This window comes from Gopherus flavomarginatus, chromosome 2 (assembly GCF_025201925.1).
Source record: "Gopherus flavomarginatus isolate rGopFla2 chromosome 2, rGopFla2.mat.asm, whole genome shotgun sequence".
NCBI lineage: Eukaryota > Metazoa > Chordata > Testudines > Testudinidae > Gopherus > Gopherus flavomarginatus.
The window spans coordinates 193,459,533-193,475,000 of NC_066618.1; the positions used below are offsets into that span (position 1 = coordinate 193,459,533).

At 37.0% G+C, this 15,468-nt stretch overlaps 1 protein-coding gene across 6 annotated transcripts in view; it reads right to left on the reverse strand.

Moving 5' to 3' along the window:
* The window catches only part of CTDP1 (CTD phosphatase subunit 1), a 186,646-nt gene that overhangs the window by 164,826 nt on the left and 6,352 nt on the right, over positions 1-15,468 (reverse strand). For all 6 annotated transcript variants that reach the window (XR_007772778.1, XM_050941802.1, XM_050941806.1 and 3 more), the window contains exons 2-4: positions 10,585-10,668; positions 6,847-6,940; positions 4,733-4,861 (exon numbers count right to left, since the gene is read on the reverse strand). Coding sequence is in view for 5 of the 6 variants with exons in the window: in XM_050941802.1 (XP_050797759.1) it covers positions 4,733-4,861; positions 6,847-6,940; positions 10,585-10,625 (264 nt within the window). In the remaining variant the exon portion in view is untranslated. The remainder of the gene's footprint in view (positions 1-4,732; positions 4,862-6,846; positions 6,941-10,584; positions 10,669-15,468) is intronic.

The window sequence follows — 15,468 nt, forward strand, 5'->3', positions numbered from 1 at the left end:
ATAAATTAAAAAATACTGATTTTTTTGAACAATTGCTTTTTGAGGAAAAAACCTATCTAAAGGTAGCTTTGATTAAGATACATTATAGCTCAAAGATATCGTATCATGGAATAGGGATTATAAATTCTAATTTTATAGTATGAGACAATATATTCATGTAATGTTTAAATTTTGTAAATGAGTTCCAACAGTTCATGGATTAGGGACCCAATCTTATGGGGTTCCAGGGGCCTCTGTATAGATTATTTAGGTTAATCTTTCTATCTACCCAATAGGACTCGGTGCTCAGTCTAGAAGATACCAGAGATGCTTAGTTTCGCAGTTCTCAAACTGTGGATATGTCTCCCCAGAGATAACATGCTTGTTAACAGCAAAAATAATGTTTTAAAATATATAAATATATAGAAGTGAGAAATAACAGACCTCAACCGTATTGTCACTCTGCAAATTCATGTACACAGTCAATTCCTTATGTCTCTCTAAAAGTGCAAAGTTTCAAAAAGTTCAATGACTAGAAGATTGTTGGGGGTGGAATAGATCTGGACAAGGAGAAGAAGTCTGGAGATAAATGTGAGGAGGGAGGAATGGGCAGTAAAAACAAAAGTGAAACTGTGAGCAGCATATTCCAGAAATCTTGAGGTCTTTGAGTGTAGCCTTCATTGATTTGAGATCTACCATACCATTCTCTCACTAGAAGGGAAAATCTATAATGGCAGCAGGCCATAAAAGAGACCCACTTTGGGAATATTTTGATCAAGTTCTTCTACCTATGGTAAGACAGACGTGCGCAAAATGCAAACAGCACAACAAAGAAATGCAAGGCCTGGTTGCCCAAATAAAACAACATCATGAGAAGTATTCCTTCTCAGGAGGAAGCTGCGTTGAAGATGATGAAAGGAACATGTCTGAACATGCAGGATCCTCAGGTTGATAAACGTCTTTATTTCATACTTCTTTCTTAAGGACTGCCTGTCTTCCTTCTGGACTATTCTTGAATTCTCGTGTTTGAGCAAAGAATATAGTTGTTACTCTATGGTACTACATTTTAGATGCAGTTGTGATAAAAATAAATAGCTGAAATAGGCAGATCTTCCTTTCACAATTTCACCGTTAAAGTAGTACTGAGTGTCAGTGAATGCAATGAGTAATACCAAATGAGCAGTATGGTAATAATAATTAAGTAACTGCATTGACTTATTTTGTTTAGGAGAATGCATCCTCAACATACAAGATTCTGAACACTATGCACCTTCAAGATCACCATCATTTTCTACAGTTTCAGAGTTATCTGCCAATGATAGTGTTTCAGTCACATCATGTATGCAGGGCCGGCTCCAGGCCCCAGCACACCAAGCGCGTGCTTGAGGTGGTATGCCGCGGGGGGTGCTCTGCTGGTTGCCGGGAGGGCAGCAGGCGGCTCCGGTGGACCTCTCGCAGGCTTGCCTGCGGAGGGTCCGCTGGTCTTGCGGCTCCGGTAGAGCATCCGCAGGCATCCCTGCGGATGCTCCACCAGAGCCGTGGGACCAGCGGACCCTCCGCAGGGATGCCTGCGAGAGGTCCACCGGAGACGTGGGATCGGCGAGCAGCAGAGCACCCCCTGCGGCGTGCCGCCATGCTTGGGGCGGCGAAATGGCTAGAGCCGGCCCTGCATGTATGTCACACAGCCACAGTATATCACTTGTGGCAAAAAGAAAAAAAAAATCCATAATTCAGAAACAAACTCTCCTTTCCGTATGACTGAGAATCCACACTTCATTAACATGGTTCAGTCATTAAGACCAGGATACAGTCCACCTGACAGAGCAGATGTCGCAGGCAAATTGCTGGATGAAGTGTATGAAAAAGAAATTGAGCAGCGTGCAAAAGGTCTAGATGGTAAAATTGATAACCTGAGTTTTGATGGGTGGAGCAACGTCCACAATGATCCTCTTGTATGACAACAGAAGAAGGGAAATGTTTTCCTTATAGAAATTGATACATCAGGAAATGTACACACAGCAGAATACTTACAAGTAGCAGTAAAAGCTATAACAAACTGAAAAAAATTATTCAAATGTCTAGTATGTAGCTTGGTCACAGACAATGCTGCAAATGTATCCAAGATGAGAAGAAATTATTTAGAAGAAAGTGAAGAGAGTCCTAAGCTAATAACATACGGTTGCAATGCTCATTCGATGCATCTCCTAGCCAAAGACTTCAGTGTTTCAGAAATAAAGGCTAATGGTTCTGAAATTACAAAATACTTCCACAACAACCACTTTGCAGCAGCTGCTCTGAAAAAAGTGGGAGGAACCAAGCTAACTCTCCCACAAGATGTGTGATGGAACTCAGTAGTGGACTGTTTTGAGCACTATACCAAGAACTGGCCTATTCTGATGACAGTTTGTGAACAAAATCATGAAAAAATAGATGGCACTGTCACAGCCAAAGCTCTCAACACTGGGCTTAAGAGAAATGTTGAACACATGCTGAGTACCCTGAAACCTATTTCTGTAGTCTTGAACAAAATGAAGAGCAGCAGCTGTTCTATTGCTGATGCTATTGAAATTTGGAAGGAACTGAGAGAGATTTAAAAAAAAAAAACAAAAGCATGCAATGACAGAGTTAAATTACAAGCATTAAAAAAAACGAATGGGACAAGCACTATCTCCAGCTCATTTTCTTGCAATGATTCTCAATACTTGGTACCAGGGTCAAACCTTAACTGCTGAAGAAGAGGCGTTGGCTATGACATGGACATCCAGCAATCATTCCTCCATAATGCCAACTATAATAAAACTTCCGAGTTAAGGGTGAACCATTCAAGAAATATATGTTTGCTGATGTTTTAAAGAAAGTCAGTCACACCAGTGACAATCTCACTTTTAACAGCAGTAGCTTCTGCCGGTGTAGAAAGAATATTTTCTTCCTTTGGACTAATTCATTTCAAACTGAGAAATCATTTGTGACCTGAAAAAGCAGGAAAGCTTGTTTTTCTTTTCCAGATTATAAACAAAACAGGAAAATGAAGGTGAAGACAACTGAGTTAGCTGCAGAAGCCAATATTTTGTTTCTCATGTTGACCTGGTTGACAATTTTTTTTTTTTAAATATTCCATTTAAATCAACTAACTATTTCAGGTAAAAACAATTTTAACAAAAACAAACCTGATTTTAAAAACTTTAAATGTTTAACTGAATTCAAAAATTCATGTGCTTGTTTTGTTAAAATATTATGTTTTCTGTTGAAGAAAATAATCCAGAACACACAATGTTGTTGTTTTAGTTAAAAGAACAATTTAAAATGTCTGTCTGGTGATGTTCTCCTCCTAATACAGGATGGCAAGAAAATCCTCCAAATATTAATAATTAACCTGTTCAACTGGAGATACTTATGAAATTGAGAGGTGAACTATCTGCTTCAATTACCTCTGGTAAACGAAATAACCAAACCACCATCCATTTTCTGATATAGTTATAAAACTAGTCTGAAAAGTTTTCAAAATAAATCACTTTAAAAATGTATAGTGTGTACCTTCTAAAAATGAAACCTACATCCATCTCTGAGCTGTGAAGAATACATATTAAGGTTATAACAACCAACAAGAATGCACTTTTATGTAGAAATCCATGATTAAATTGAGTCTTCCTGACTAGTGATTTAAATCAAATCCACTCAGTGCAAGTGTGAATTTAAGTTCCTCAATTTGTTTTAAGGTTTCCAACAAGGAAACATGAAAACAAAACTGTCAATTTTCATCTGTGCAGGTGCTTACCAACTTCTCTGAAAGAGCACATTAATACTTTTTTGCAAGCAAGGATGAAGACAGAGTTGGGAAATCATCTGGTGTTATCCTAAAAATCACTTCTAACAACACTCCCTTAGGAGCATCCTGTGCACCGTTTCTAAGTGGGAGTTCAGGGAAAAGAAAAAAAGTGCTAACAGGCAGCAGAGAGGAATTTTTTTTTGGTAAATTAACTCCATCAGAATGTTTGACCTACCAGTTAGAAGTAACACGGGAACTATAAGAGATATGGGGGGAAAAAAGTCTATTCTGAATTAGTTTATTTTGTGTATAGTCATTTTCCCATGTGTGAGACAATCTTTCATGCAGCAAAGAGACAGAAAAACATGAAATGTGATTGCAAAACCCACAGATTGGCAGACACACACAGGTGGACATATAGCATCCAAGGTACTTTTAACTCATTTTCTTCGTTTTCAAGCTGAAGATGCCCTCCTAATTAAGAACCTAGAAGCTTAGACCAAAGATATATGGTAGGTTTAAGTTAAACACAGTATGAGATAGGACAAAGTTAACCTAATCTGAACAGAAATCTTCATTTTTTTTTGAAGACACTCTGTTCAGCTATTTCTTTCTAGCGCTGTAACCTGAAAAGCCAACACTGTATTAGCATGAAAACCAAGAATTAAAAGTGACTAGCTTAGCTTTGTTGTCCAAGCTGACTAAAACAGAAAACATAGAACTATATAAATGATGGAAAGTAAGTCAGTTACTTTAAAAATAATTTCAATTTAAGTAACTCAAGGTGCTTCATTAACTAATGACAAAAAAAATTGAAATATGCTTTATAATCGTGTGTCCCTCATGTTTTTTCATTCCTTGACTAGCTTTTCGCCTACATTTTAATGTACAATGTGCGTTCTTACAGAACCGTCACTTCATTAGAACTGAACAGAAAACTTCTTGCGATTACTGTGGCTTGAGAACATAATAATAAATAATATTTACTTTATTAGACATCTGTTGGCAGTGCTGTTCTGTAGTATGGATCAATGTCTGGTCCAAATCTACCATCAGCACCAGCTTTCGATTTCGGTGTAGTCGCTGCTGGTCTTCCCGTCCTAGTTGTTCAGCTTGCTATAATAAAGAGATTTACAGACTGAACATAATCTCAGACAAGTCAATGAAATTTAAAATAAATCAAATATATGACTCATCAGAAGACCAAATGCTCAGTAACTTCTGAAGAGATTTTGCCATTCACCCATTTTACTTTCGCTAGCTTTCCAGCCATTTTTCAGTAAAAGGAACCACATAATTTATGTATAGAAACCTGTTAAACACTGTTGCTCTTGTATTAAAAGCAACCAATCTACAACACATAGCAAGGCACCAAAAATCATTAAAAGCCAAGATTTTCAAAAACCACCACCACTAGTTTTGGTGCACAACTTGAGATATCTTAGAGCCTGATTTTCAGAAAGTGCTGAGCATATTAAAAAAAATCAGGTGCCTCAAATTGTGCATCCAAAAACTGAAAATCACTGCTAACAACATTCCCTTCTGTGTCCTGTGTCTATGGAATAAAGTATCCAAGTTAAAAATAAATTAACCCCAGTGAATTCTTCTATCATTGACACCCCGTGCAGAGAGAAGTTAAACCCTACTGCCAAAACTCTGTTGGTGTAACAGATTAATATATACAAGTTGCAAATGACAAAAAGAAGAAACAAATAAAATCATATTTAGCTTGTGCTCCAAAGGAGAGAAGAAGTGCTAGAGGAAATAACTGATGTTTGTCAAATGGAACAAATGGAGCTTAAAATTATTTGTAAAATCTCCCAAGAGATTTAAAAATCAATGGCTAGTAAACAAATTTAACATTATGAAAAGTTGTATTTGACCACATTTCTTTGAACTAAACCATTTATTTCTCCCTATACAAGTTTTAACATACATATCTACCCCGATATAACGTGACCTGATATAACACGAATTTGGATATAACGCGGCAAAGCAGATCAAAGCAAGTTTCACCTCTAATGCGATAAGATTTTTTGGCTCCTGAGGACAGTGATATATCAGGGTAGAGGCGTATTTATAAGTTGTTATAATTGAACACAAGCTGGTCTTCTAATGTGCATTATACTTATATCTCCTTATTTAGGTCAAGAAGTTTACTAGAATGCTGGGCACCAGCCAGTTAAGTATGCAAGTTAAGTCTGAGTTTTTAAAAGGCACAAATGGGAGTTGGGTTGTAACCACCCTTTGTGCCTTTGAATGGCTCGACCAAAGCTGGCATCTTTTTAGACTCTTGCATCTTATCTTCCCCCAAACTATTTGTTTATAAACTTCTAAAATTGAAAGAGATAAGAGAAGGAAAAAAGAGAGAATAAAGTAGAGGAGAAGAGGACAGAAAGAAGAAGGAGAGTTAGTATAAAAAAGAAAAAAGATGGTGAAAAAACAGGAAATAGGAGGGGGGGTTTTATTATATTTAAAATAATCAACTCCTTTTCCCAAAAAAAGCCAGTGAGACAGGAACATTCCTGTTTATTTTAACATCTTAACTGCTCAGAAGTTTTATTGCAATATTTAGGCCTCACAAGCTTTTCAACTACAAAGTTTATGTCACAGATACTAAAATGTTACGGAAGACAATGGATTATTTCTCTTTCCTTCCCTTGAAATGTGGAAAAACTGGGTTTCAGAAATATTTCAGTCTTTGGAGGTTATTGTAAGTGGTGAAAATCTTTCACCAAATTGATTTTTTCTGAAAAAAGGCAGAAAAACCTCATGGAAAGCAGAAGATTTCAAAGCTACCACCACAAGGGCATCATAGCCTTGCAGTAACCAACATTAAAGTACTGCAGAATCAGATGTGATTGTTAATGTAGTCCTATAATCTACATCAGTACAAGCTAACACTATTAGAAAAAATTAATTACTCAATACTTGTCTATAGAGCTGACTTGCAGTTTTTAGTTATACATACTGAAATCTCAGCTTCCTTCTCAAAGTGAGGCCAATCCAATATTTTATATTAAATAGGCACATCTCTTTGAGGAATCCCCACTAAATGCAATCTCAAAACCGTGGAATAAAAGTAGTGCGACTCAACTTGCCTCAGAGCTAACCATCAGTTCTGGAACACTATGAACCATAGATACAGTTGCTGTGGATAATGGCACATTCTGTTTTCCATTCTTGCTTTGTAGCCTAATCAAACAGGGAAGAAAATCAAAAAGTTTCAGTCAAGTACATTTCAGTGCTAATGATTTCCATCCATGAAGGTAGTCAATTATTAAAAACTGCAATGTCAAACCAGCCCCTGTCAAAAATCATGATTTCGTTTAATACATTGATTCAGCATGGTACACCCTTCTTCAGAGGATCATTACAGCACCAATTACTGAACAAAATGGATGAATCTTGCTTATAATATCATGTAAGTAAAACTATTTGCTGTAACTTTTGTTACTAGAACTCTTAAGAAGAATATACAGAATATAAAGATAACTTAATCGTGATCTTTTATTAAGTTTTACATCTGTCGCATTTGCTCTAATACACACATTTTAGAACTATTGAATACAGATTTAAAAGGACATCAGTAAAACAGTTTATTTAAATTTGAATGATTAACTTAGTGCTAATCAAAGGCCTGAGATTAAATTTCTCTTCTCCAAAATAGCTGTTTGAAGTTACTTAAGATGACTCACTCCCTGAAGCCCACAATGACTTGTACGCCATACTTGAGAATATGGGCAATGCTATTACATACCAGTAGCAACATGGCTGCATATTCTGATTCTTTATACAAAGAATGTAAAGAACTACTGTACACGCCTTGCTTCTCTCTACAGGTACCTTCTACAGGACAGATTACAATGTGCAATTCTTCTCTGAAAACTCACTAAGAAGTGACACCACAAGGTTTCAGGTTAGTATCTTAACTTCTACATAAAATGGGTTAGTTTACAACCAGCCTGGCAACCTCATCCTGAGATCTCCATACCAAGTGCCTATATTTCTGGTTCATGCCTCACTACACCCAATAAAGATTCATCAGACCAAATTTCACCCTGTCCTGTGTTTTCAATCATGTTTCACAGGTGTTACTGAGAACAGAATCTGTTACTGCAACTGGAGACAGAATTAAGTTCACTCTCCCATGAGCATTTAGTCTTCAGTTAAGAACATAAAAGGAAAGAAAAAGAGTGGGGAGGAAATCTGTCTCACAAAAACAAACCTGTACCTACACAGGAAGCAGACCTTTTAAGACTAGAACCCAATTTAAGGGATGATCCACAAAACGAGAAAATTACTTTCCTCCTCATTTTTTATAGGCTAAACTGATGTAAGCAAGGGGTCTTTAGAACTACAGCAGACACAGCCAAGCCTAAGGTCTACAGGGTCTGTGCAAGCTTCTCCATACAGCTCATATAATCCCACTGCATCATGACATGCAGCACCACCCAATATTCTACTAGTTGGTACGTTATGAAATAATTATGCAAAATGTTACATAATGGGAAAATAGTCTGAAAAAACTGCTTGACTCGTTTTTTTGAGTCAAGTAGTATTCGAAAATACTATGGATCTCCCAAAATCAAATGCAAGTTTATTATCTATTCCTTTCACGCAATCTATAAAATGTATATCACTCTGTCTCTCCTTCCTCATCTCTTTGGTTCATATTCCAGTGTGCCTCCAACAGTTTATTCATACAGATATCTAGTCTCTTTTCTAAAGATAGATTAAAACTCATTTTAGGTTATTTATTGCACATGAATATGAATTTAACAAGGAGACGTGTACCATTGATTGAGACACTTAAGGTATGGTTACGTGCTGGCTGTGCATCCATTTTTCAAATCAGAAAGAGCAGTGAATCTTTAAAGTTGCGTCTAGTGTAATTCTGACAAGCGTAATACAAAGTTTTCCCTGTAGTATTGTCATTTATCACTCCCAAGTTCAATCAAACCCAGAAAGTAAACTGACAATGTATTAAAGCAGTTCAGTACTTTACTGGGAACATAGGTGACATTCACTATATAATATGACTGGGTTAATCTGGAGAACATTAAAATTATTATACAAGGAGCTAAAGAAAATTATAGTAGCAGTGATGCTATAATTAGGATTAGGGAGGCACTCATTTTAGCACCAGAATCAGCTACAGATTTAAGGCTTGCTTAACATTACAATACAGCTGTATGTGTTATTTTTATTAGATGCCTATTTTCTTTTACCAAATAAGTTATTTGTTTTACAAGATTAACATTTACCTGCTTTAATTCATTAAAATTATACTACTATTACCTGGACTAAACATTCCAGTGTGTGGGATCATGAAGACACACACTTCTGTGCAACTGAACCAAGTTATCAGATTTAATGTCTCCACAACTTCACTCAAGATTGTATCATTTCTTACATAGGACCACTTACTGTAAATATATGTGGTCAACAACCAGATGATAACCAGCTGTTACTGTGAACTATCAAGGAAGCAAATTTCTGCACTAGACAAAGAACAAGCTCCCCTTTATTCACATCTTTTTGAAATACAGAACACTAACTAGATTTCTGCAGTGTCAAATTCGTTACACGGAATAGAAATTCAAACTTCAGTATCCTAGCCATTTATGCTGGCTCATATAGTTTTATTTATATCCTCATTATTAGATTAAGGGGTTATTAGATTAAGGATTCTTTTCTGTAGAGTACATCTTGAAGCAGTTCTTTTCAAATGAAACTATTATCAAGTGATATCTTTTGATAATTAACATACTGCATTAATACTCTTCTATAAAAAGGCACTTTAATGACTGCATTAATCATGAGTAAAGCTACGAGTCAGTCACGGAGATCACAGATTCAGTGATTGTGTGAGACCTCTGTGACATCCTCAAAATTCCAGCAATTCAGCTCCCACCTCCTGGGGCTGAAGCCCAAGCCCTGCCACCTGTAACTTAGCTTCCTGGGACCCCCTATGGCATGGAGCTCCAGTAAACTGCTCTGCTTGCTACCCCCTAATGCCAGCCCTATGCACATTTCTGTGATTTTATTGTTTATTGCCCACATTCTGTGACTCTTAATAAAAATACCTGTGCCAAAACCTTAGCCTTAGTCATGAAATTCAGCAAGAACAGAATTGCTTCTATGCCCTGCACTAGTGAATTTTCAGTGCACGGTAGCAGTTGCCACACAACCAGTTAACGTGCAGGATTCTAGTGTGCTGCATAGATTTACACCTCAGCTTGTCAGGCATTAACTAAACTATTAACAACCTTTGCACTCATAGTCTTTTAAAAGTTACAGCTGAACTAAATATGCACTATTTACTTATGTGGGTTTTGTGACTAGTTACATGTGAACCTAAAGGGAAGAAAGAAGTTATTAATTTAAGAAGTTGCTCTACACTGACAGATGTGCTCCTCAAGTAGTACAACTTTCCATTCAGGATGAAATCATGTTTCTATAGTGCTTTAAATACAGTAGTAAACTCAGCTTTCTGAAATATTGGCATGAACTTGCTGATCTCTACTCTCTCAGTACAGTGATATCTAGAAAGGTGTGTGTGTACTGGCTTTTCTTCCTGTCCCAGAGCGTCAACTTTACGCTTATGAAATATTGAGTGCAATTACATGGATTTCTCCATCAATAGCTGGTACAATACTTTCAGATTCCAAATTATTCTTAGACCCTTAATTCATAGCTGCTAGTAGCAGCTAAGGTCCACCACTTTAGAAGGGACAGGGAGAGAAGAGAATCTAAGATCAATGACATTTAAAAAAAACAAACCAAAACTTAATTTTGTGTCAGCATAACTAGAAAAAAGCCTAAATAATACTTACTGAGTCAAGTCCTGGCCACATTCTGCGCATAAACCTTTCATAACAACAGGATGGCTACATCCTTCCAGTCTCACCAAAATGCCTCTGAAAACAAAAACAAAAAACCTTGAATTCTTTAATAAATGCTGATTTATTAAACATTTAAATTTATAGCAATTCACCAATAACCGAATCAAGTTTGAAGTATACATAGAATATCAGGGTTGGAAGGGACCTCAGGAGGTCATCTAGTCCAACACCCTGCTCAAAGCAGGACCAATTCCCAACTAAATCAAAATTTAAACATTTCAATTATGATTTAAAATTTCTTTGAATGGCCCATTCAATAAGAGATATGTAATTTGGCTCAAAGGTTTAAGAAGAGGCCAGTTAAGTATTACTGATTGAATAATTAAAACCTTTATTAAAAAAACTCCCCAATAGGCAATGGCGTCAGCTTATCTCAAGGGCAGAGATTACGGATACAGTATATTAACCAAACAAAAGTTTGGGCAAATAGTTCTTCTCAAATTACAGTTAGATACAACTTGCAACTTACACATTATATCCCGCTAATCATGACAGGAAGGGGTACTGATTAAGTTTGGATTTAATCTTTGGTTCATTACTTTCTTGTTTGGGGGTTAGGAACATCTAATAGTCCAATCTTTTTATGTGACTATTTTCCTTTATGAAACAAGTGCCTAAGGTCTCTGATAGGCACATTGTGTAAGTATCGTGAGTTAAAATGAAATACACACAGTATCATTTAGCTTTTTAGGCAACAGGTCAAAAAGCACAAATGTAAAAATTGAAACTTGAAATGGAGATATTTTAGTCCATCTCTGAGACCAAACCTTGTCTACAACACAGGAAGCCTGCATGCACAGCAGGAAGACTCAGCTGTGATGCGACTAAAGCACTTCATCATTCAAATCCCACTTTCAAGCTTCAAAACAGTTTTAAAATATAATGATTTGAGCTGAAATACAAGAGACTTTTGGATTTCATCAACAGTCTCTGGGGGAGCCAAATCAGAGACTAGAAAGCACTGTATCTATTAAGAATTTAAAAAGTCAAACAAAATATAACTGTAAGTCCCTATACTTGCTCGTGACAGTGGGACCCCAGGGTATATCCTGGACATTTTAGGACTTAATACAAAAAGAAATTAACTACCTGAAAAAATAAATACGGCAGCACTTTTAACCCTGTGCTTTTCCCAGTACATATTTTGGCTCTGATAAAGTCTCTTTGGCTTGAAACCTGTGGCACAACAACAAGCATCTACTTAAAGCTCAAACTCTCATGCTCAAATCATCTCTCGGTGAAGAGCGCAGACATTATGGGCTGTAGAATTCCAATAAGGAATTAGTTTTTGAAAAGACACCTACAGATGCTTACTTCCAGCACAGTCACATGTTTCACAGTGACAGGGAAGGAGACCGCAGTGTTAACAGAATTGAGGCTAATATTGCAGATTCCAGTATGCTAATACTGAGACCCCCCCCATTCCCAACTCCCGCCTTTAGAAAAGCTGGATCAGTCAAGTTAAGGTTGTTAAACATTTTCATAATGAAGACCATATACTTAGAGAAAAACTGTCTCTTGGATCACTTTCCTTTCTCTAGGATTACTGATAGTACAGCCCATCTCTCCTCATCCTGGGAACCAATTCATTAACATCTATCTGGCAATTATTTATGTAGAACATATATATGTATTTTTAGCTTTTTTTGATGGAATAAGTTTTGTCCTTTTAGTAAGGTAATCTTATTGGCTACTTTTCCTCTTAATACCCTTTATCTTCCTATTTGTTCCTTTCTCACCTCCTGGTCTGTGCTCTTCTACCAGTTGGTAGCCTCATCCTTTTCCTTGTACAAGTTCCCTTGTTACCCTCTCCTCTCTCCCCTGCACCTAATTTCTGCACTGCCATTCCTTCCCCTGGCTTGACATTCTATTTCCACTGGTTGCTAAGAGTTGCATCCCACTGAGGCATGAAAATGGCTCCTGTTTTCTCCCCTCCCATTCGTTCTTGGAACCATATGCTAAGAACAGGAAGGCCAAAAAAAATTGCGTCACTCTGCAGGAACACTCAGAGCTCTACAACCTAGGTAATATTTGTAATCAGTAAGTTCATATGGCTGAGATGAAAAACCTGACTCTACTGATGGCATGTTAGAGGGCTCAGCAGCTCCATGTACCTAAGCTACCAAATTCAGTTTCTGAAAACTCTGTAGAGGAATAGACATTCTGGGGCCCAGAACATATAGAATTTGAATTGAATATGCCACATTTAAAAAATAAAATAAAATTAAAAAAAAAAATCACAGTTAAATGCATAGGCCCTAGAGATTTTTCGCCTTCCTCTGCAGCATGGGGCACGGGTCACTTGCTGGAGGATTCTCTGCACCTTGAGGTCTTTAAACCACGATTTGAGGACTTCAATAACTCAAAACATAGGTTAAGGGGTTGTTACAGGAGTGGATGGATGAGATTCTGTGGGCTGCATTGTGCAGGAGGTAAGACTAGATGATCATAATGGCCCCTTCTGACCTTAAAGTCTATAAGTATCGATTTGTCTTCCCCCGTTTCCCTTCCTTAAATCTACATCACTAGATTCTTTGAACAGAACCAGAATTTTAGCCTAGAGCACAATCCACATGTTAAGAGATGTTAAAGTTGTCTCATACAATACAAACACCACTAAATATTATATATGCACAGCAGGAAATTATTTTCTGACATCTGAATCGTTAAAAAAAACCAAAAACATGATGCATGTTTGAAATCTCCTTGTTAATCCAATTCTTCCATAAACCACCATCTCCAACACATATTCTGGAGGGACACAAGACAGCACCCAAAAGCAGGAACATGCAATTGAGAATCCTGGACAATTCAAGTTCCCCAAGCATGACTATCATCAACTGGGTGAAATTTCTGTTTAAAAACTGACTACTGAATGTCACAAAAAGAGAACCAATACAATTAGACAACTTTAACTAAGGGTATGCACACATCCATTTTTTAAAACAAACTTGGGATTGCAACTTTTTAATAAGCAATCATGTACTAAAGCTGCAGATTTCAAGACTCAAGTATGTAAATGTGAGGAAATATATGAGCAGGGAAGCCAATTAGAATAGCCTGCTTTAGTGTAGTGCAGAACTTTAACACAGCAGAATGCCTATGAACTATTTGGAGATTAAGAGGTTCATAAAACTATCAAGACGTTCACAAACCTGAACATCTCAAAATTAAAGTAGGTTTAGTATGTAAATTAATCACTGAAAAATTAATAAATTCTATACAGAACAAATGGTAACACACGCATAGCATGCCTGACTTTTCTGTGTTAGAAAGAACTGCATTTCTTTGCTGTCAAATTTCTCAGTCTTTCCTATGTCTCATCTCTGTTTAAAAGTGTTGGTTTTGGTTTTTTAAAAAGGTTCAGCGATCTTAGAGAGTCTTCTTTTCATTCAAGAGCATCCTTGCAGACACAGCACAGCATCACCATTCATTCCTGTCTATGGCTTGTTCCTCCATTATGCCCAGCCTAGTCATGTCACTGCATACATCTTGCCATTTAGTTGATGGTCAGGCTCTGTCAAATGGACTTTGGTTGTGTTTGCAGTCTATCTTCCATTTATCGTCTACAGTGTTTCTACCATTCTAAGAGTCTCGATTAAGCCAATCCTGTACCCTAATTTCACATTCTGCTCTAACTTCATTTGTTTTAAAATCATTCCACTTTACACCTGCCATCTTCTAGACCAGGGGTCGGCAACCTTTCAGAAGTGCTGTGCCGAGTCTTCATTTAGTCACTCTAATTTGTTTTGCATGCAGTAATACATTTTTAACATTTTTATAAGGTCTCTTTCTATAAGTCTATAATATGTAACTAAACTATTGTTGTATATAAAGTAAATAAGGTTTTAAAATGTTTAAGAAGCTTCATTTAAAATTAAATTAAAATGCAAAGCCCCCCGGACCGGTGGCCAGGACCCGGGCACTGCAAGTGCCACTGAATATCAGCTCGTGTGCCAAAGATTGCCTACCCCTGTTCTAGACATCTCTCAGCTCCAGTCTTCTAATGTCTGTTTCCTTTAATGCGGCAGCTTCCAGACCACAGAGTAATCCTGTTAGTACACTGCTTTGATACATTTTCACTCTGGTACCAAACAAACAGTGCTTTTATCAGTACAGAATTTTAATAGTTTCTATACAGGACTTGTGGCTAAGGCACATATGCTTTTAAATTCGTGTTGATGGTTAAATCAAGGCTGGATAAAACTTCCTAGGTACACACAAGATTCTAATTGGTCTATAGCTTCACTGCTGCTGCAGTGCAACACTAGCTATTGTCCCTTTTTCAAGATTCAACCACTTCATCTTCTTGGGATTTATTTTAAGTCCCAAGTCTACCAGTTTTCCAGGATGGCAAAGATTATCATCATTTATTCAAATGCATCTGCCAGTTGTACAACGTCATCTGCATAAGCTAAGGATCTTAACTCTAGATCATCTGACATCGTATTCTCCAACTCATCTAAGAATGACAATGACTAGTTTAAGAACCTGACGAAAGTGGCAGTGATGCTATGCTGCCTTGCCTTACACCAAAATTTGCCATGAACCAGCTCCTTGATTTTCGACCACTTCTTACGGCACTCCAGGAGTCTTCAGACATGGCTTTTATAAGTTATAAAATGGGTGAAAGGAAAGGCTGAGCAGGTCACCTTACTTACTATCTCTAACAATACTAAATTTTTATTTTCTTTTGAGTTAGGAATGGAGATGTCATATGTACAAATACCATCCTACTTCTAATTTTAGTATATTTAACTTTTGTTTTTGTTGACAATTTCCAGCCTTCCCAACTGACGTGTAATGCTCCAGATA